Source organism: Amblyraja radiata, chromosome 1 (assembly GCF_010909765.2).
Source record: "Amblyraja radiata isolate CabotCenter1 chromosome 1, sAmbRad1.1.pri, whole genome shotgun sequence".
NCBI lineage: Eukaryota > Metazoa > Chordata > Chondrichthyes > Rajiformes > Rajidae > Amblyraja > Amblyraja radiata.
This window is the reverse complement of record NC_045956.1, coordinates 67,431,431-67,453,042: the sequence shown is the minus strand read 5'-3', so window position 1 is coordinate 67,453,042 and position 21,612 is coordinate 67,431,431. Positions and strand designations below refer to the sequence as shown.

At 41.6% G+C, this 21,612-nt stretch overlaps 1 protein-coding gene across 2 annotated transcripts in view; it reads right to left on the bottom strand.

Moving 5' to 3' along the window:
* The window catches only part of pde5a (phosphodiesterase 5A), a 131,144-nt gene that overhangs the window by 76,980 nt on the left and 32,552 nt on the right, over window positions 1-21,612 (bottom strand). For both annotated transcript variants that reach the window (XM_033023575.1, XM_033023584.1), the window contains exons 2-5: window positions 13,015-13,588; window positions 11,339-11,428; window positions 8,240-8,311; window positions 5,863-5,952 (exon numbers count right to left, since the gene is read on the bottom strand). In XM_033023575.1, the coding sequence (XP_032879466.1) occupies window positions 5,863-5,952; window positions 8,240-8,311; window positions 11,339-11,428; window positions 13,015-13,588 (826 nt within the window). The remainder of the gene's footprint in view (window positions 1-5,862; window positions 5,953-8,239; window positions 8,312-11,338; window positions 11,429-13,014; window positions 13,589-21,612) is intronic.

The window sequence follows — 21,612 nt, the reverse complement described above, 5'->3', positions numbered from 1 at the left end:
AGCATAGATTTTAACGGCTGGCTCAGTGGTAGAGTGCTCAGCTCATATCCGCAAGGTCACGAGTTTGCGCCTCGATCCCGGCAGTTACTCGATCACGAGTTTGATTCTTCAATGTAGTTTTTTCTTGCAGAATAGGAGAGAATAGGGAGGGTTAGGCTGGGATCATTCTCTGCGAGATGATCTTAGTGCGGGAGACAAGTGTAGGAGAGGTGTACTGACTGTGGGCAGAACTTTGGAAGTGATTGCCCACCATTCTCAAAAGCCGCTGTGTCTCCCTGTCCCTGGGATAGCAGGGGGCGATCAAACAGCACAATACCCACCTCCCCCTCCAACTCCAGAGGAATCCGCTCCCCGATGGGCCGCTACGGCGACAAGTGGCAGTTCGCCCACAGCCCGAGCTGCGCCACCCCAAGAACAAGACGTACGTTGCACACCATCAGCTTCTGCCCCTACGGGGAGCGTGTTCCCCTGGAGTTGGAACGGGGCTGGGCTGGAGTTGCTGATCTGGGATCTCCGTGCTTGCAGTGGGCCTGGGGGTCGGTGTCCCGATGAGGGGGCGCAGCTCGGGCTGTGGGCGAACTGCCACTTGTCGCCGTAGCGGCCCATCGGGGAGCGGCTTCTGGTGGTCCTGACGTCTCCGGCCAGTTTGCAGTTTTCCTCTGGAGTTGGAACGGGGCTGGGCTGCTGCTGGCTGTGGGTCTCTGGGATCTCCGTGCTTGCAGTGGGCCTGGGGGTCGGTGTCCCGTTGGTCCTGACGTCTCCGGTGACTGGCACTGACCTGCTGGCATCGCCGACGTGAAGACAGTGCAGGCCCCCGCGCTGGTGCAATGGGCGGGGAGCTGGAGAGGGGAGGGAAGGGGTCACACACATGGCCGGGATCGTGAGTCTTGCGTGGGAACTTTTTAACTCAGCGGGCAGGCAGCAGCAGATTGTCGCTCCCTTCAGTTTCACCCCACCTACACCCTTCTGCTTCCCAGCCATGTGTGTGACCCCTTCCCTCCCCTCTCCAGCTCCCCGCCCATTGCACCGGCGCGGGGGCTTTGCACTGTCTTCACGTCGGCGATGCCAGCAGGTCAGTGCCAGTCACCAGAGACGTGACTTTTTAACTCAGCGGGCAGGCAGCAGCAGATTGTCAATTATTAACCCTCCCGCGCAATATACCCTCACCTTCTCTTTTATGAATGGAGATTTAGTTCCCCTTTCTTCGAGGACCGACCGGAGGTTCTGCTGTCACCTCTGCGGGCCGCCCTCGGTGAACGTCTTCAAGGACCTTTCTTCAAGGACTGAAAAAATGCCCGCTATTCGGAGCTTTTCGTTATTTGGAATTTCGGATAAAAGGTTGTGCACCTGTATTGATCAGATTGTGATGTGTTGAGAGTTTCATTCATCACTGCATATTTTAACCACATTAGGAATGTTTCTTCAGATCATAACGTCTTAGTGAAATTGTAGAAATATTGAAAATGAAAAGATTTATGATTTTGGAATCAAAGTGAAAAAAGATTAATTGATGCTATTACAATATTCATAACAGAGACCAGAATAATGTTTAGCCTCATGTATCTTCAGGACAGTTTGAAAATAATCTACCACTCTTTCTTGTGTCAACAGCAACATGTCCCTTTTGTTGATAACTTATCATGTACTGTTCTGTATGTGATTTAAGTACCTATAAAATGTAACCTATCATATTAGATAACCCATTCATTGTTACCAAGCAATATTCAATGAGTTAACTTTAATGGAACTGTGCTGCAATTAGACACTGTTGATTCAAAAGTTCAAGTCTTACCATGTTGATGCCCACCTGCATATGTAAAATAATTCTGGGTGACAGCAAATTAACAGGATGACTCTCTTATTACATAATTGTTCACCAGCTCCTTTACACCATCCCAGTATATTTTGCCCCAATCTCAAAGTAAGTTATAAAGCAAAGAAAGTTACATTATGACATTTTGTTTTAAATCAATGCAGGAAATTTGAAAAGAAAACAACAGGAAATGCTGGAAATGTTCAGCGGATGAGCCGTCTTTGAAAATGAAAATAGAGCAAACTTTTCAGGTTCTGATGCAGAGACTTTGTGACTCTTTTGTCACATATGCTGCCTGGCCTGCTCAGAGTTTCTAACATGGACAAAACTCAATCCTGCTCAAAGTAGTGAAGTGACATTCAGGATGCCATGGAAGACCTTGAATCCACATGTGATGAGTGTACAAAATTAAAGTATAAATTTATTTGGGAGAACATCACTTCACATGCTCGCCTATGGCCTACCCCATCAAACACATTTTATCGCAGCATGGCAAAATCTGTAAGCTCCTCATTAGGCTCATCCGTCATTGCAGAACCTACAAAACTGGAGTACAAGCGAGTCATCCTTAGTCCAAAGGGTCTGCTTGAGAAGAGGACATGGGGCTTTGTTGAAAAAGAGACCAACAATATGCAGCTTAAGCAATGAGATTTAAAGACGTTGAAACTAAATGGAGAACAAAAATTGAGAATACGTCACAGAATACAATGTTATTGTGAGTGACACAGTGAAAAGTAGAAAGATGGAAAAACGGGATCAATGGAGAAAAATGGCAAACAGAGATTAAATATTTAAAGTCTGCACCAACTTTCACTACCTAAAGGTACAAACTTCCATTTTTTTCACTTTCTGACTGAGAGATTGATTTGAAATGATCAGGCCGTTCATGGCCAGGCCTACTTCATGCCTAATGGGCAATAAAGGCACAAATGCCGCAACGTTGTGAAGTCTGAGGGGCAAGATAGAGGCATGATGCCACTTCATGAACCTAGACAGAATGGGATAGATAATCCAGCAACTGGGGATTTATATTTCATGAGGTTATCTCTCTGTTGCAATAAGTTGCACATTAATAATGACTTGCATCATTTATGCATTTTGTCCTTGGCTGCATCCTTAGGAACTGCGCGGACCAACTAGCAGGAGTGTTCACGAACATCATTAATCTCTCCCTACTCCATTCCCACCTGCTTCAAGAAGACTACTTTCATCCCAGTGCCAAAGAATAGCAAGTTTTGTTTTGTTTAGCGATACAGCATGGAAACAGGCCCTTCAGCCCACTGACCACGTCAACCAGCGATCACACTAGAGACAATTTACAATTATTACTGAAGCCAATTAACCTACAAACCTGTACCTCTTGGAGTGTGGGAGGTAATCGGAGCACCCGGGGAAATCCCACGCGGTCACAGATAGAACATATGATCTCCGTACAGACAGCACCCGTGGTTAGGATCGATACCGGGTCTCATGCGCTGCAAGACAGCAGCTTTGCCGCTGTGCCAGTGCCTCCCCCATCTCATATCTTAATGACTATCATCCAGTGGTGTCATCTATAATCATGATGTGCTTTAAGAGGCTGGTTATGCACACATTCACCCTACCAAGCAACCTTGATTTATTGCAATTCTCCTACTGCCACAACAGGTCCACGGTTGATACCATTGCCCTGGCCCGACACTCATCCTGAAACACCTGGATAAGAAGGACACCTATATCAGACTCCTATTCATAGACTACAGCTCTGCTTTCAATACCATTATCACAACCAATCCCATCTCCAAACTTGTGGAACTTGGAGACAGCAGTCACCTCTGCAACCGAATCCTCGACTTCATGACCCACAGACCACAATCTGTGTGGATAAGTGACAAATCATCCTCCACGATAATTCTCGCAAGAATTAGTTCTCAACACCTTACTATTCTCCTTACACACTGACGACTGTGCAGCCAAATACCAATTCAACACAATCTATAGGTTTGCACACGGCACCAGTTGTCCCCAGATATTATCAAGCAACTGAATGGTACTCTCGCCAGCTAGGATGCAGTCCTGACCTCCCATCTATCTCATTGAGACCTTCATCTTTCTTTAATCGGACTTTATTGGGCTTCAATGTTATTTCTTTGCATTAAATGTTGTACCCTTTATCCATTTTTCTGTGCACTGTGGACAATGTGCACAGCTTGATTAAATTGATGTATAATATTTTCTTTGAGTGGATAGCACGCAAACAAAAGCTTTTCACTGCACCGGGATACATTTGACAATAATAAACTAAACTAAGCAATGCTTTCTCATTCCAGGAGCTTGCTTTGTAGTAAACTATGTGGAATAGTTGGCACTCAGTTCAAATCAAGGAAGTAAAGCTAAAAACATGCCACCCAAAAAGTGAATTTTGATTGAAGAAAATGGTCCTAATAATGGACCTAATGGGTGGCATGGTGGTGCAGTGGTAGAATTGTTGCCTTAAGGGCCTGTCCCACTTACTTGTCCTTGGCACGCAAATTACGTAACCTCATGGTCGCGTTGAACCGTGATGGTCCCGCGAAGGTCGGGCGCGATTACATGCGTTCATACCCTCCACGCTTCTAAGTGGGACCGGCCCCGCGCGGCCATACGATGCCCGTGCGCCTCAACGCGACCATGAGGTCGCGTAATTTACATTTCAAGGACACGTAAGTGGGTCAGGCCCTTTACAGCACTTGCAGCAGCAGCAGAGACCCGGATTCGATCCTGACTACGGGTGCTGTCTGTACAGAGTTTGTACGTTCTCCCAGTGACTGCGTGGGCTTTCTCCAAGATCTTCGGTTACCTACAACACTCCAAACACGTGCAAGTTTGTAGGTTAATTGGCTTGGGTTTGTATATTTGGTATAAGTGTAAAATTGTCCCTAGTGTGTGTAGGCTTGTGTTGATGTGCGGGGATCGTTTGTCAGTGCGGACTCGGTGGGCCAAAGGGCCTGTTTCTGTGCTGTACCTCTAAACTAAACTAAAATAATATTTCATTTTATGTAAATTGGGAATTGGTGCCATTGCCCAGCGGCAACCTGATTAAAAAACTACTAAATATAGCTGCTAATTTAGCTAAGCTCAATTTGTTTGCTGCTCAGTTGTGGTGTTATCTTTTTTGTTTTTGTGGGAAAGTGGTAAAAATAGGAAGATTTAAAATAGACAGTAGTTTCATTAAATTAACATCTCCTAGCTCTTTGTACTTGGAGGAAAATTAATATTAACTGAAGACCAGGAAGCACATCTAATGATAGTACATATTTTTGATTGTATTCTGTTGTGATTTGTTCATATTTTGAACAAAAGGCAATATTTGCTATAATGTGGACAGAAGATGCAAGGTAAATGGATAAAATCATTTGGAAAGCAATAGTTGATTTAAATTCCTGGGGCGCATTGGTGGAGTTGCTGCCTTACTGCGCTTACAGCGCCAGAGATCCGGGTTCGATCCCAACTACGGGTGCTGTCTGTATGGAGTTTGTACGTTCTCCCCTTGACTGCGTGGGTTTTCTCCGAGAAACTTGTTTCCTCCCACAGTCCAAAGACGTAACTTGTCCCTAATGCGTGTAGGATAGTGCCAATCTGTGAGGATCGCTGATCGGTGCGGACTCGGTGGTCTGAAGGGCCTGTTTCCACGCTGTATCTCTAAACTAAACTAAACTAAACTAAACTAAAAGATCAAATGTTTGAGGAACAGGGGCATAAAATGATTAAAATATTCAGCAGACCAGGCAGCAACTGATTTTCTCTCCACAGAGATCACCTTTTATTATGTTTTTATGAGGGTTCGATACAGTGTTAAAAACTTCAATAGAAAAGCTGGATACCTTGGAGAAAGAGTATGACCATTATTTTTTCCCCAGTGTTTTGCATCTTACAGAATAGACTACAGGAATTCACCTGCCCTCCTGTCCCACCCCACTTCTCCCACTGTTAGTGTAGCTTCCCCAACTGCACCTTCCCAAGCAATTGCCCATGTCTAGCATTTGCACTAATGCTAAGGTACTGCAATGTCATCTCAGTTTAGGAATTACCTGGTTGCGTCTGTTTTCAAGCAATGAAGTCTCGTATACTTTTGCGTTGTGGAGGACAATCCCGCAAAATGTCAAATAGGCAGCAAAATCCTGAAACAATTGGAATATTAGTGCTGCACACCAATCATCAGGAAAATATTGATATTATGAAAAACCTTCTAATTCCTCCTGTTTGATTTAAATAATTCAAAGTTAAATCTTGAATTACCGAGAAAGAATCAATTTGTTCAGCAATTTACGCAGTAGAATAAATCATAAAAGCTGGATTAACAAGTCTGCATATTTAGCAATGTGCAGAATAAGTAGTCTGGTGTACCAATGCATGTCATATTTAGCACAGAGACTCCAGCATGTATTCATGTCCAGACAAATCTGGCAGTCAGTGGCTAGTTTCTGTGGCATAATGGTCCATGGTGATTGAAAAAATTGGGGATACAGCAGCTTTACTATAGAAGCAAGCTACACATGAACCAATCTAATTATACTACATCCAACAATAACTAAAGGTATGCTGTAATCGCTATTCTCCCACGACTGTAATGTCTATTCTATTGTCTATCGTCTATCAAGATTTCAAGCAAAAATCAGTTCCATGTTTATAGGCTCACCATATCTAAAAAGCATCTCAACATATTTCACGTAATATATAGCAAATCTGCACACAAATCTGATAGAGATCAAAGGTAGGAATCTATTTTTCACAATGTTTGTGAGAAGAATATTGGTCATGAAGATGACTCTAATCTCCTGCTTATAGAGGAAGAAAATTCATAGCCAGCTGAATTCAAACATTCAGGTGTACTCTACAGTGTACTTTTTGTACCATGACATCTGAGAGAACTAACACTCAGAATGACCATTGTAAAATTGCAATTTCAATTTTTGTAAAATATTGTGAAGATATTTTGAACATCCAGCTGAGTAAGAAGATTAAATAACCACAATTTCACTTTAGCATCCCATGTCTTACTTAGCATCGGGATACATTTCCATTCACCCAGCATAGGCACAATGGGCGACATTTTTTGCTCTTCTGGTCTGAGATTATATGACTTAACTACCACTCAGGATGGCGCATTCGACATTTAAGTTTTGAACTGAAACTTGAACTGTATTCTCTGACTCAGAGGACAATACTCTCACAGTTGAATCATGTCGACATTAATATAGATTAAAGCAATCTCTTGTTTATCATTTAATGATGATGACCATAGTACCCAGAAGAGCAATAGGAACCTCCGGGATAAATTTCCCAGCAACATCAATGACCCCATTTGAGATCATCACTTAGTGCCCTTCACCATTTTGAAACTCTAGCTTATATTAATTCACTGCTTTCAGGCCTGGAGGTGAAGGAAAAAATAGAGATGAAAGTCCACATTAATACCAATCACAGCCACTCTAATATCTACAAGAACAGAAACTAAGAGCATACCAAGGTTATGATCCTTTCTAACTCAAACCACATTGAACTGGGAAGTAGCATATCAATCTGGAGATGACAGTGCTGGAGTACCTCAGCCGGCCAGGCAGCATCTTAGGCGAGCATGGCTAGGTGATGTTTCAGCTTGGGAACCTTCTTCAATCTGAAGAAGGGTCCCGACCCAAAACATCACCTATTCATGTTCTCTAGAGATGCTGCCTGACTCGCTGAGCTACTCCAGCACTCTGTGTCTTCTTTTGTAAACCAACATCTGCAGTACCTTCTCTCGAGCATAACAACCTGGTGCAGTTCTGTTTGAATGTAAATGTTCTTTAGATAACTTGATTTGCAAATTTAAATACACAAACCATGAAAGAACAATAAATTCAAATGATTAGACTCAGTGTTTAATGTTACAATAGTAAATAGTAAATGAAAGGTTTCGTATTATTTATTATGTGTATGAAGGAACTGCAGATGCTGGTTTAAACCAAAGATAGACTCAAAAAGCTGGAGTAACTCAGCGGGACAGGCAGCATCTCTGGAGAGTAGGAATGGGTGACGTTTCGGGTCGAGACCCTTCTTCAAACCTGAAATGTCACCCATTCCTACTCTCCAGAGATGCTGCCTGTCCCGCTGAATTACTCCAGTTTTTTTGTGTCTATCATTGTATTATTTATTTATATGTTGGGATTTGGGCATCAATTCCAAAGCTAATGTATTGGCCTTCCCTAATTTCTTTTGAAGATGAAGGTGAATTGACTTCCTGAAATAGTGCACACCTTTTTGAAGTTATACCCAGAGCGCCGCAAGGTAGAAAGTTCCAGAAGAATAACATGCATCATGGAGGGGAACCTGCAGAACAGTAAGATCAAATATGCTTACCTGTCATTGTCAATCACAATAGTCTGAATGGATGGAATGAGCAAATAATCTTAAATTATATCATCTTACTTTTTCGTCATTTTTGGTAAATGTTTCGTGAGTTCCACATTTCTTGTTGATTGCCTGGGCAACACCAACTACCTGTAAACAGAAATGGTTGTACAGCAATTAAATATAGCTGAGGCTAGTAATAAATCTACAAAATGTTCCAAATTAACAAAGGATATATTGACCTGGAAATATTTTATTATAAGATAACATTTACTAATTATTTACTAATTTTATTTAAAAGCATACCAGTACGCACAGTACTTTTGTACAAACAAAAGCACATTTCTAGATATTTAATATAACTTCCCCTTCAGTTTAAAGTGAAGAGACATTGAAACCACTGGGCATGCACCATGATGCCACACATACATTTTCTTCACATAGCAGGTGTGCAAACATTGAAGTAGGTAATATCCTGAGGTATGAGGTTTACTTATCTTACAAAAGGGCACCACTCTACTTGGGCTGCTGTTCAGAAGCCCCGGACATCAATCTTTCTCAAAACAGGTTCCTTTCACCATCACATCCTTGAAAAAAATGACCTGGCCATTCTTCATTCCCCATTTTGCCTCTTTGCTTCTCTTCCCAACCCCAATTTTTTCCACAACAATCACCAAATCAGCAACTTCCTAGAGGATTTGTAAAAGTTCACTTAAAAAGATAGACAAAGTACAAATTCTTAAGACCATACAAAGCTTTAATTTAACGTCTGACGGGTGTGGACCTAGAGACCCAGAGGCAACAGTTTTACGTCTGAATCTCCAGCAGCACACACAAAGAAATACCAGAAAACCCAAGTTTATATACGTACAGACACAATACCAATTGCATGATGTAATGTACAAAAACCATCAGCCACCTCCAAATATGGAGTTGTTTTTCACTCTTTGCCAAAAGCCAGTCATCCCAATGGCATCCTCTGGACCCCTTCTTATCTGATCAACCTCTTCAACTTACATGAAAAAACCTTGTAAGAGAGCTGTGAACTATTGAACTTAAGTTAAAAAAAACCTTGTCATGATGGGAGTTGTCCAAATCTCATCATGCATTACAATTGCCTTTTTACAACAGGAAAGCTCAAATATGACAACAATCAATTAATAACTAACTCTCACTCCTTCCTTTTTATCAGAACCTGATAACAATTATAGTCCTTGGTTAGTACATAGTAGCTAACTCTTTCAGATTGAGAGGCTTATACAAATCACCAGAAAGCAACTAAAAATGCCATATTTTCTTATTTCATTGAGAATCAAGATATTTTGATGTTAAGAGCAACCTGTAACTAATTGCTCTTACATAATTTACATTTTAACTTAAAGTGTGTGACATTTGGATTCAATCAAATGGTAACTTTTGTGCAATCAATGAAACACAAATGAAAGTCGGCACTTAATTTGTGAATGTAGACACAAAATGCTGGAGTAACTCAGCGGGCGGGACAGGCATCTCTGGAGTGAAGGAATGGGTGACGTTTCGGGTCGAGACCCCTCTTCAGGTCAATTCTTTCATTGTATGGTACAGCTGCAAATTGCATTCAAGTTGTCAAAGAAAAATCAATCTTACCCTTTCCTGTATGAAACCTTATTGTGGACGGAACAATAATAATCAATTTTGGAAGCTCACACTACTTGATATCAGAACAATGGCACAGCTGGTTGAGCTACTGCCTTACAGCGCCAGAGACCCGGGTTTGATCCTGACCTCAGGTGCTGTCTGGGTGGAGTTCTGTTTCCCTGTAACCACGTGGGTTTCCTCCAAATTCTCTGGTTTCCTCACAAATCCAAAAGACATACGGATTTGTAGGTTAATTGGCTGCTGGAAATTGCCCATAGTGTATTAAGAGTGAATGAAAAAGTAGGATAACATACTGTGAATGGGTGATCAATGGTCGGCATGGAGTCAATGGGTTGAAAGGCCTGTTTCCATGCTGTATCAATAGGTGCAGGAGTAGGCCATATGGCCCTTCAAGCCAGCACCACAATAAAGCTAACAATACTCTTACAGGTGTTATTATTAAGAATATTTCAATTCTTTGACAATTGTAGGAAAACCATACAAAACTATTTGGGTCTGTACTAATCTTATAGTACTCCAAAAGGATATACCTTCAAACACTTTGATCCAAACACCATTCAATTCACCTGCACTTATTAACAGCAAAATCAGTGCAGAATTGATAATGCTTCTTGATCTAATTTACAAAAATTGAAGAAATGGCAACACTCATTTTCGTTCTACATCTCGTTTCTATTTGATATCTCTGTCCTTGAGCATAACAATGAGTTCAACAATTTCTACATCCATTTACACCATCTTTGGTTGATCTTTATTTGCCCCATTATCATCCCCTTTGCACCAGCACCATATTAAAATTCATTTATGGGTTGGGATGCCATTGGCAAGAATTATTTCCAGCCCATCCCTAACTGCTTGATGGAGTTGATGGTGGCATGCCACCTTGAACTGCTGCAAGAACCACCTCGCACAGATATTGCATTTTGGAACTATAAAAGGAAAATATCACCTTTACACTGTAAATTGGATTGAAATTGCCAAAGCAAATGAAGATAGATGTGGTTGATTTGCTGCTTGTCATATTGATATACTGCAAGGCAGCACAAATAAAAAGTAGGATGCTGCGATACAAAGCAAATTAAAATGTATTATTTAATCCTTATTCCAATTAATGGCTTTGATTTGTCCTTTGCATTCCTTTCATTCATTTTTTTCTTTGTACCTGTTCATATCTCCAGTTTCCCTCTCCCCTGACTCTCAGTCTGAAGAAGGGTCTTGACCCAATACATCACCTATTCCTTCTCTCCAGAGATGGTGCTTGACCCACTGAGTTACTACTGCATTTTGTGTCTATGTTCGGTCTTAATTCCAACAGATCCTGCCAGGCATTTGCAGGGTTTGCTGCGTTAATCCCTACAAATCACACTGGCGCTGTACAGTATCTGGTAAGATCACACTGAATGTTCTGCACTGCTCCAGATATGAGCTCATGAAATCATCAAGACCGGAAGGCACTACTGAAGGTAATATAAATTATCTCTGAGCTCCTCAATAGAGCAGCACAAATAGGTCGGAAATCATAATGTAATAGATAGCTACCTCCCCTTCGTGGTTCTTTATTGGCATGGAGAGAATACTCTGTGTCTTATACCCTGTGAACTGGTCGACTTCGGCATTGAACCTGGAGTCCTGTGGAATTATAGAAGACTTTGTAAGACATCATCAATGATTGCATACAGAAACAATAGTAAATAATAAATGACAGATTGCCTATTATTTACCAAACCAAAACAATAATTGTCATGCAATATTAATTAAACTAGATTATAGACTTTTTACCCTTGTATTTATTAATCTTTAGTCTGTAACTTGACTCAAGTATACAGCAGCCCTTGCTTAAAAAGGATATTTAACCCTGGAGATATTTTTTTTCATTACTTATTCCTGGATATTATGTTTGTATTTAAAAGGAGAATCCTATTAGAAATAATCATCTGCAATGCAGCTGCTCACAAATGGAATTTAGTGCTGGAGATTTATTCCCCATTGTTTACTGGGACTCTCTTCTCGATATTTCTAGGGTGCTGGTGCTGGCAACTTAGTATATTTATAAGTATATTTATTAAAACGGCAGTTACAGATGTAGACAATAATCAGTTATTTTCTTACCTAAATTTAAACCTGCATTTATTGAAGTTATTGATTTTCAGAAGGCCTTTGATAAGGTGCCGGGAGCAAGGCTGCTAAAGAAGATGGAAACCCAAGGTATTAGAGAGAAGATACCAGCTTGGATAGAAGGTTGGCTCAATGGCAGAAGGCAAAGAGTTGGAAGAAAGATGGCTTTTTCTGGTTGGCTGCCAGAACTAGTGGAGTTCCGCAGGTGCTGTGGTCGCTACTCTTCACGTTGTATATCAATGATTTGGATGAGGGAATTGAAGGCTTTTAGCCAAGTTTGCAGCTGATACAAAGATAGCGGGAAAGGCTGGTAGTGTTGTGAAAGCAGGGGCTCTGCAGAAGGACTTGGACAGGTTGGGAGAGTGAGCAAAGAGGTGACCGATGGAATATAATGCAGCAAAGTGTGGAATCATGCATTTTGGTAGTAGGAATAGGAGCGTAAATTATTTTCACAATGGGGAGAGGATTCAGAAATCAGAGGTGCAAAGGGACTTGGGAGTGTTGGTGAAGGAAGGCAACTGCAAACTTAGAATTTATTTTGAGAGGACTATTATTTTGAGAGAATATAAAAAACAGGTTTATAATGGTGAGGTTTTATACGGCACTGGTTAGACTGCGTTTGGAGTATTGTGAGCAGTTTTGAGCCTCGTATCTGAAGAAGGATGTGCTGGCGTTGGAGAGGTTCCAGAGGATGTTTACGAGACTGATCCTGGGGATGATTGGGTTAACATATGATGAGCGTTTGACGACATTTGTTTCTCTTTGGTGTGTTTACCATTTTGTAATTGTTGATGAATCAGTCTTCCTGAAAACTAAAATGAAAACTAAATATTATGATTTTCTTATTTAAATCCTGAGTATGTTTTGAATCACCAAGGTCTGTTTAACATTTCTGTGCAGTTTTCCAGTTCCATTTTATTGTACTGACATCATGTATTTTATCCATGGCAAAAAAAGTCCTTGATTGTGCAAATAAATCCATGTAAAAATGTGTAAGACTGCTCTATCGAGCTTAACATAAGAAGGAAAAGCACCATCAATGATTTATGGAGTAATCAAGTGTATTTCTGCATCAGGAGTAAATAAAGACATCTACAAACCTTATATGCATCTTTAATATTCAGTGGTTCCCCAGTAGCTGCCACGTATCCTACAATCCCTTTGTTCCATTCTAACCGAATGCAGTTGTTTGAAGCCTCTTCGGGGGTGGATCCCTCTGCAACATCAAAGAGTGTACTGACAAGAAACCTTTCATTTGAGCTGTCCTCGTGCACCAGGAAAAGCGAATACCTGTCAGCCTCAATCACTTCGTTAATGTGGAGAAAGATTTTGTGGCAGAGTGCTGCAACATCTAAATGGCTGGAGATGTCTTTGACAAGCTCTAAAAGTCTGGAGCACTGATCATTGACTGGTGTGGCCTCACAGCCAGATTTATGAACTTTTAACGGCATATGATCCTTCTTGTCGGAATCAAAGACAAATGTTAACGCCCCTTCAGAATCCTTAACAAGAATGGGTCTGAGAGGTCTGTCGAATTCGGAAGCTGAGATTTTTCTGGTAGGAGTCCCTGGGGTTAGAATCTCCGGCCAGGCCTTGTGATGCACGGAGTTTAAATCCCTCGCCGTTTCATTTGAAGTGTGCACTCTTTCAGCAAACCATGCGTTGACCATTTCCCTGTGAAATATAAGCACACGATCGCATGAAAATTAATTTGCTGACATAATCTCTGAAGAAGGGGTCAAAATAAGGGTCCTGACACAAAATGTCACCTGTCCATTCCCTCCCCAGATGTTGCCTGACCCACTGAGTTCTTCAGAAGTTTGTGTTTTGCTGAAGATTCCAGCATCTGCAGCTCCTTGTGTTCCAATCCGCCATGCTCACTTCACTTACCAACATTCCGTTTGCAGGGCTGGCAACATTGGGTGAGAGTTGAGAGTGAGAAATTGCGAGAGAGCGCAGCGATGGAGGGGAGGAGGGTGTGGGAGGGGGGTGTCCCCCCCTACACACGGTAGTGAGCTTTTGTATTTTTCAGCTTGAAATTGTGCAATCTGGTGCATACTGTAGCGAGTCTTTTAACTTACATTTGAATGCAACATTTATGCTTTAAATTGCATTAGGTATGAATAAGGTTATGCTAAATTACATTCCTAATTACATTCCACAGTAGATCAACAGGTGCAGCACATGAGGAACAGTGAGATAGGTACAGGTTTAGTGGAATATGGGCCAAATGCAGGCAGGTGGAACTAGTGTAGATGGGACATATTGGCTGGTGTGGGCAAGTTGGGCTGAAGGGCCTGTTTCCGCTGTAAAACTCTATGACTCTATGACATACAAACTTGCTGACCAAAAAGAAAGAGAAGCACAATAAGAAGGTATTCACAAAAGGAAACAAATTTCTGGAGTAACTTAGTGGGTCAGGCAGCACTCTGTCTAACTGCACTTTTGACTTTACCTGGAGTTAAGACAGGAGCAAAAGATGTACAGAATGTAGAAACCTGGAACTGCAGATGCTTGTTTACAAGAAAGTGAGTAACTCAGTGGGTCAGGCAGTATCTCTGGAGAACATGGATAGGTGATATTTTAGGTGTGGACCCTTCTTCAGACTGATGAAGGGTCCCGACCTGAGACATGACATATCCATGTTCTCCAGGGACGCTGCCTGACCCACTGAGTTACTCCAGAGCTTTGTGTGCTTTAAGATAAGACTTTTGGTCAGATCAGAGTGAAAAGAACAACGAGAGAGGCTGGGTGTTGAAGATGGGAGAGAAATACCCCGTACACTAGCACTATTCTACACACTGGGGACAATGTACAATTTTTACCAAAGCCAATTAACCTATAAAACCTGCACGTCTTTGGAATGTGGGAGAATGCCCACATGGTCACGGGGATAACGTACATACTCCGTACAGACAGCATCCATAGTCAGGATGGAACCCAGGTCTTGGCGCTGTAAGGCAGCAACTCTGCCGCTGCACCACCGTGGCGCCCCGAAATTTATTTTTCTTTCTTCTTTTCAGGAGAGAGGAAGAGTAAAGGGCCTGTCCCACTTTTACGACCTAATTCACGACCTCTGCCGAGTTTGCCCTTGACTCATACTCGCAGCATGGTCGTTACGAGGTCGTAGGTAGGTCGTAGCAGGCCGTGATGCTAGTCATAAATACTCGTGGCATCAAGTAGGTCGGGGCGTTTTTCTAGCCGGATGAAAAATGTCCACGAGTAAAAAAGGTCGTAAATTAGGCCGTGAAAGTGGGACAGACCCTTATTTCTCTGTGTTCTATGTTCTATCAGGACAACAGCAACACTAAATGCAACACATGTAGCCTCTGATGCTACTTAAGCCTGGTATTAATGTAACAATTACTGAAGCTACATCGTTTAAGGCAGCTTTTATAACACCAAATAAGTTCTGCTGCTGCTTCACTTCTTCTGGGAATTAATAAACAGAAAGATTAATTCCATCTGATCCACATCCTCGCAGAGAAAATACTGGCGACACTTTGGCTCAATATTTACTCATGGTATGTGACATCCTCCAGCACTGTAAGAAATAAATCTTGAAAAATGTAACCACTGGACGAATGACCAAGTTTCTTTTGATGCACTGGAGCTGATCGCTGAATGTGTCAAGGTTAATGTCCCTCTCAATCTGAGCAAACTTCCACTGAATTCCGCCAGAAATTTGCAGAAGTTATGGCTGCAAATATAGAGAAGTCAAAATGTAGAAACAAGGAACTGATTAATACACAAAAGGACACAGATTCTGGAGCCCAGACCATGTTATGAATTACATTTCCACTGCACGCAAAAATTAGCATGGTCCTTATGTATCGCCACACGTAATGTGACCAATGATATCAGGAATATATTTGCATCTTACTTTTCTTGTGAAATGGAAGCAAAACCATTTAAGTTGCAAGCTGTAAAGCAGCATCTCATCATGTTCCTGTGGAAGGTCAAGCTTATGCATATTAATAGTGTGCGATGGGCTTAAGCCAATCAAATTGCTCGTTCTTTATGGGAAACCCGCCGACAGAAAGCTATTTTCATTGGTGAGTGTGGAGGAGATCTGGAAGCCCTGGGCGAATTGAATTGTTCGTGACTTTCTTTATTTTAAAATTATTTTTTTTGAGCGTGAGAAATTCTGTGATCAGTGTGAGAACGTGAGAATTGTACGAAATGCGTGAGTCTCACGCTCAATGAGTGAGAGGTGGCGGCCCTGCATTTGAACCTCTTTGCCACCTCCCCACTGCACATACGATTCCATAGAGTCATACAGCACTCAAACAAGACCTTCAGCCCAACTCAAACACGCTTCAAGTAGTCAACCATCTCGACAGTGTATCTATCATTGTGCTATGTTCAGAACTAAATTGCTATTTATTTCCCAAACTGCTGACACCTCGAAGATTGATGTAAAAAAAATTGACATAAAGATTGGTGTTTATTAGCAGAACATTTTTTCAGGTGAAACATGCTGATCTCTAGCCAATGATTCTGCAGAGAACCACTGGTAACAACAATGCGTACAAATCTGCCTTCTGCACCCGAGCATTGAAACACAAAAGCTGCTGGACCCAGAGCTGTGACCAGAGTCAGAGCACAAAAACCCTAAGCTGAGGGCCCAGATGGCTGGTTATGTAACATGATCATTTGTATGAATGGGGTCGCTGACCTTGGTTAAAAGGATAAGTGCAGGTAAGTGGATTGTTACTGTTCTTTACATGACTCAACCCTACAGGGAGGGATCACTCGACTGAAGATCCATCTTTGCCTGGTTGAGAGTTTGTGGCTGCAATGTGCACTGCTCTGTTTGTCTTCGGGGCTGCCAAATCTCTGACTCGGTTGAGCCAGCTGGACTGCTGGAAAACTCTGCACTGCACATCGACGGTGGGCGCGGGGAGGTGGCCGTGTGACCTTATGGCACTTGCCGATGATAAACAATGCTCCATCTTCCCGTGGGACCGGCAGGGGAATCCTTAATGTTTATCAGCTGTGTTTATTTTGTGGATGGAGAGCGGCCTCACTTCTCCACACACACGTCCAACAACACAGCTGGGAAATGTCACCAAACTTCCCTGCGGCAATCAGCAAGCAGGAAAGGTATACAATTTTGCAGCCTGCCTAGTCCTCATTTTAAACATACATTCCCTCTACTTAGCCCATGAGGGCCTACCTCCACCACCCACCCCTTGAATCCTAGACCCAACCAGAGATCCTGTTCCTTCCCGGGGTCTCTCTCACTCAGAGTCCACTCGCCACTCAACTATACAGGGAGCATGGGTCACTGAAAAGGAAATCACCCATGGATTCAGATCCCGGGTATCAATGAGAGACAGTTGTATTTCAAGTCCCATGGTAGCATCTGAGAACATGATCTAATCCAAATGTTGGCGAAGTATTGAAGAATTACTTTGTATCATTGTTAAATCTAAACAATTAATCTTGTTTTGGGTGTAAAATGTTCCAAAATATTTAAGGAAAAGTGAGTTCTCCTCATGTTTGATCAACACTCTCCATTTAAGATATAACATTGAATTGGTAACATAGCATATTATTATTTGATCAAATTGGCTGCTGTATTTATGTACAAAATGAAAGTGACAGATCAGATTATTTTATTATCAAATACAGCTGAATGCAATGAAATACCTTGTTCATATAAAGCTCACAGAGTAAAACATATAATGATAAATACAACAATGTACCATAACAAGTGCAAAATGAGGGAAGCTTATTGTGCAAAATCCGAGTAGTGAAAAAAATATTATGGGGGAGGTGGGGGGAGAACAATGGAGGAGCCGGCGTGGGGGGACTGCCGTGAGGGGGCAGAACAAAATGAGGAGCAGGCGTGCTTTGTAACTTTGTCAGCGCCGTAGGTGGCTCCTATTTGTTTACATTCTGTATGCGAGTGAAGAATGTCACGGTGCTTAGTCACATGTGACAATAAATAATTCCATTCCATTCCATTCCATCTATAGCAACACCTCTGCGAATGGGATGTGAAATAAATAATTGGTACAGGAATTGGATAGCAATGGAGAAGAAGCTATTCTTAAGTCTGGATTTCCAATTATTCAGAGTCTCATATCTTCTCTCAGGAGATAGAAGAGGGAAAAGAAAATTGTTTCGGTGACAGGCATTCTTGACAATACTTCTACCAGTCCTGATGCAATACACCATGAAGGTAGACTGGATGGAAGTAAGTGACAAGCCTATGATGGACTCCTATGATGGACTACAAGCCTATGATGGACTTTCAGAAAGCATTTGATAAGGTCCCACATAGCAGATTAGTGGGCAAAATTAGGGCACTTGATATTGAGGGTAGAGTGCTGACATGGAAGTGGTTGGCAGACAGGAAACAAGGAGTAGGGATTAAGGGGTCTCTTTCAGAATGGCAGGCAGTGACGTGGGGTATCGCAAGGCTCGGAGACGAGGAAACACTTTTTCTCACAGAGAGTGGTGAGTCTGTGGAATTCTCTGCCTCAGAGGGCGGTGGAGGCAGGTTCTCTAGATGCTTTCAAGAGAGAGCTAGATAGGGCTCTTAAAAATAGCGGAGTCAGGGGATATGGGGAGAAGGCAGGAATGGGGTACTGATTGTAGCAATGTTACAAAATTTTGAGATTTTAAAAATCAAGTCTGTAATTTATCCCATCAGATAAAGCATAAAAATAAGTTTAATTTGACACCTAATTCACTTTCATATCTCAAGTATTTAAAAAGTTATGGCCATTTTCATACTGGGAAATGAGCATCTTGTTCCCTATTGATTTTCTATGGACATAACAAAAAAGCTGTGATCGTGAACAGTCAAAAGCCCATAACTTTCTTAAAAATTAAGAGAACTGAATGAAATTTTCAGTTATCATAGATTGAAGCATTCTGAAACAAATATAAAATAATCTTACTTGGATGACCTGAAATTAAAGCATATAATTAGTTAGTTACCTAATTGTAGCTAATTTCAGACTTCAATTACTAGATCTAAACATCTATCCATTTCTTAATAAATGATTAACATTTTTAAATAGCCTAAATGTCCAAATAATATTCACAAATAATTCACAATAAAACATGATTTTTAAATCTCATTTACATTAATTTATAGGCCAAATGGAAGGAATTTAGTGTTTAATTGCTGTAAATAAATGCCCATTTAAATCAGCTTTCCAGTGGGTCCCTGTGGAACGCGCTGGTTTAGAACGTTCACATTGCGGTAGATTTGTGCCCCAAATGCTGAGAAAAATACTGCGCGATATAATGGGCCCAAATTGAGCTACTCGCAATATTAAACTTAGTATAAAGGGATCTTTAGAAGCCCTTTTTAATGTAAAAATATACAACCTAACTTCTGCTATTTGCTTTATGAGACCCTGCGGTTGTTGGCGGTCGCGGGTTTAGAGATTGATTTTTAAACTACTATAACTATTATTCAAGGCCTTTAAACCTAATAATAGCTTTTGCGACGGGGTCTTCCAGCGATTTTTCGTTAATAATTAACTAGGCTGAACATTTTCGATTGGAACAGCCTAGAGAAAATCGCGTTTTAAACCCGCCCCCTCTAAACGGCGCCAAAATCGCGCACACCCTCAGCAGCAGATCTTCAACGACGCTTCAGGTAGGCTTTGCAACATACCTACTGATTGGGGATGATCAGCCAAGATCACATTGAATGGCATTGCTGGCTCGAAGGGTCAAATGACCTACTCCTGCACCTAATGTCTATTGACTGGGCAGCGCTCACCACTCTCTGCAGGTTCAGATCATTAAGCACAGAACAGTTACTATATCAGGCTGAGATGCACCTCGTCAAAATACTTGACACAACAGTAGTTCCAGAGAATCCTCATGGATGTACTCAATCATCTCAGACACCAAAAAAATAGTAAATATGCTGATGCGCTGTCTTCATCATCGCATCAGTGAGAAGGGATCAGATCAAGTTGCTGGTGATATGATTGTCTAGGAGCTTGGTCAACCATCTCTACAGTGTCTCTGTTGTTGATGACAGTGAGCGTTCACCCCTTCACTTCCTTGTATTAACAACCGAGTCTTTCATCTTGCTGATGTCAGGGGCTAGATTATTGACCTGACAACATGACACCAGGTTCTCGATCTCTTTGTTTTTGTTGTCTCATCATTGTTGTAGATCCACCAGGTTAAATCTTTATCATCGACAAACGTAATGATTGAGTTGGCATTGTGCTTGGTGTTGTCGAGTCACGGGATGTACAGGAAGTAGAGCAAGGGACTGAGCACACAACCCTGAGGGATACCAGTGTCCAGGTGGATGAAATATCTGCTTGTCAGGAATTTGAGAAGCCAGTTGTGGATGGAGGCCTCAAGACAAATATCTACAGGTTTAGGGATGAGCTTGCTCGGTACTATGGTGTTCAGTGAAAATAATCATTTTTGCAATATGCTCTCAAATGTGTTGACCATATGTGATATACAGAATGTATAAAGGCATGTTGCCCAATATTGTCATTTTAATTTATTTTGCTGACGGTACATTTATTTAAATAATTTTCCAGAAGCAGTAGTAACAAAATATAACTACTAATATTTTCTATGTGCATAACTGAAAGAATTATCAAAAAAAAATGTTTGTGCGACTTAACATTACCAGTAAATCTTGTGCAGATTGGCACTCAGGTAAAAATTTATCAAGGTTAATTTTGAAATCGAGAAAGTTCCCCAGTGTAAGTGTGTGAATGTGCAAGTATTTTGTTCAATGCAACAAGGCATTTTGCAAATAACAAGGAAGTCACAGAATGAAAAAAAGTATTTTACTTGTGCTTGGTCAAGGTGTAAATTGCTCAGTCTAAGCTTCCCCCAGTCTAGTTTCAGTCAAAAACCACTGAATCAAGCACTTGCGCAACTAATCTTTATTTTGACAAAACACAATTACAGTTACAGTTCAACTACTATACCTAACCACCGCGGGTTCGATCCTCGTATCTGCCTGATCAAGCCCTCTAGGCCTCGCTCAAACAGAGACACTCCAGAAGGTCACACAGTCCCAAGCGTTCTCCCAGAAGATCGACGTAGGACCTCGTGGCAGCTGACTTTTATAGGTCCCCGGACCTCGAGGGGCCGAACCACACGTTGGTGGTCTCGTTACAATCCAATTACAGATATCGATTAACCCCATACATAACAGACATTTCCCTAACCCAATAATACAGTGGCTAATACATTGTAACAGAAAGAAAGCTCTAGAAGGAAGCTAACAAGAACAAACATTGAAACATGTGCCCTGAGATTCAAACAGTTTCTCCAAGGCTCAACAGTCCGACCAGTCATCGATTAACAGGATGGCCATCATGCAACATTATGTATACTGTTTACAATGCTTTTGCAGTGATCCAATAGAAATTATGCATTTAAGGTTCCTCTGCAAAACTGCTATACATGTTATCAATTTAAGAGAAACAGGGAGAACACCTGGACCCCATACCATCCTGCATATCAGTGTGAGCCTAGACTGGCCTGTAAAGTTCAGCTGACAAGGGTTAAGCAATTCTGACAAGTGCAGGGATCCTCCATTTTTATGGTGTCTTTGATTTAGCCAATATTAACAAAGGGAGGCAGCATTCAAGAATTGTCTGGTTGTGGCAATGAAACACTGCAAGTGCAGCCTACACTGTTATATGGGATCTACAAATGATAGACAATAGACAATAGACAAC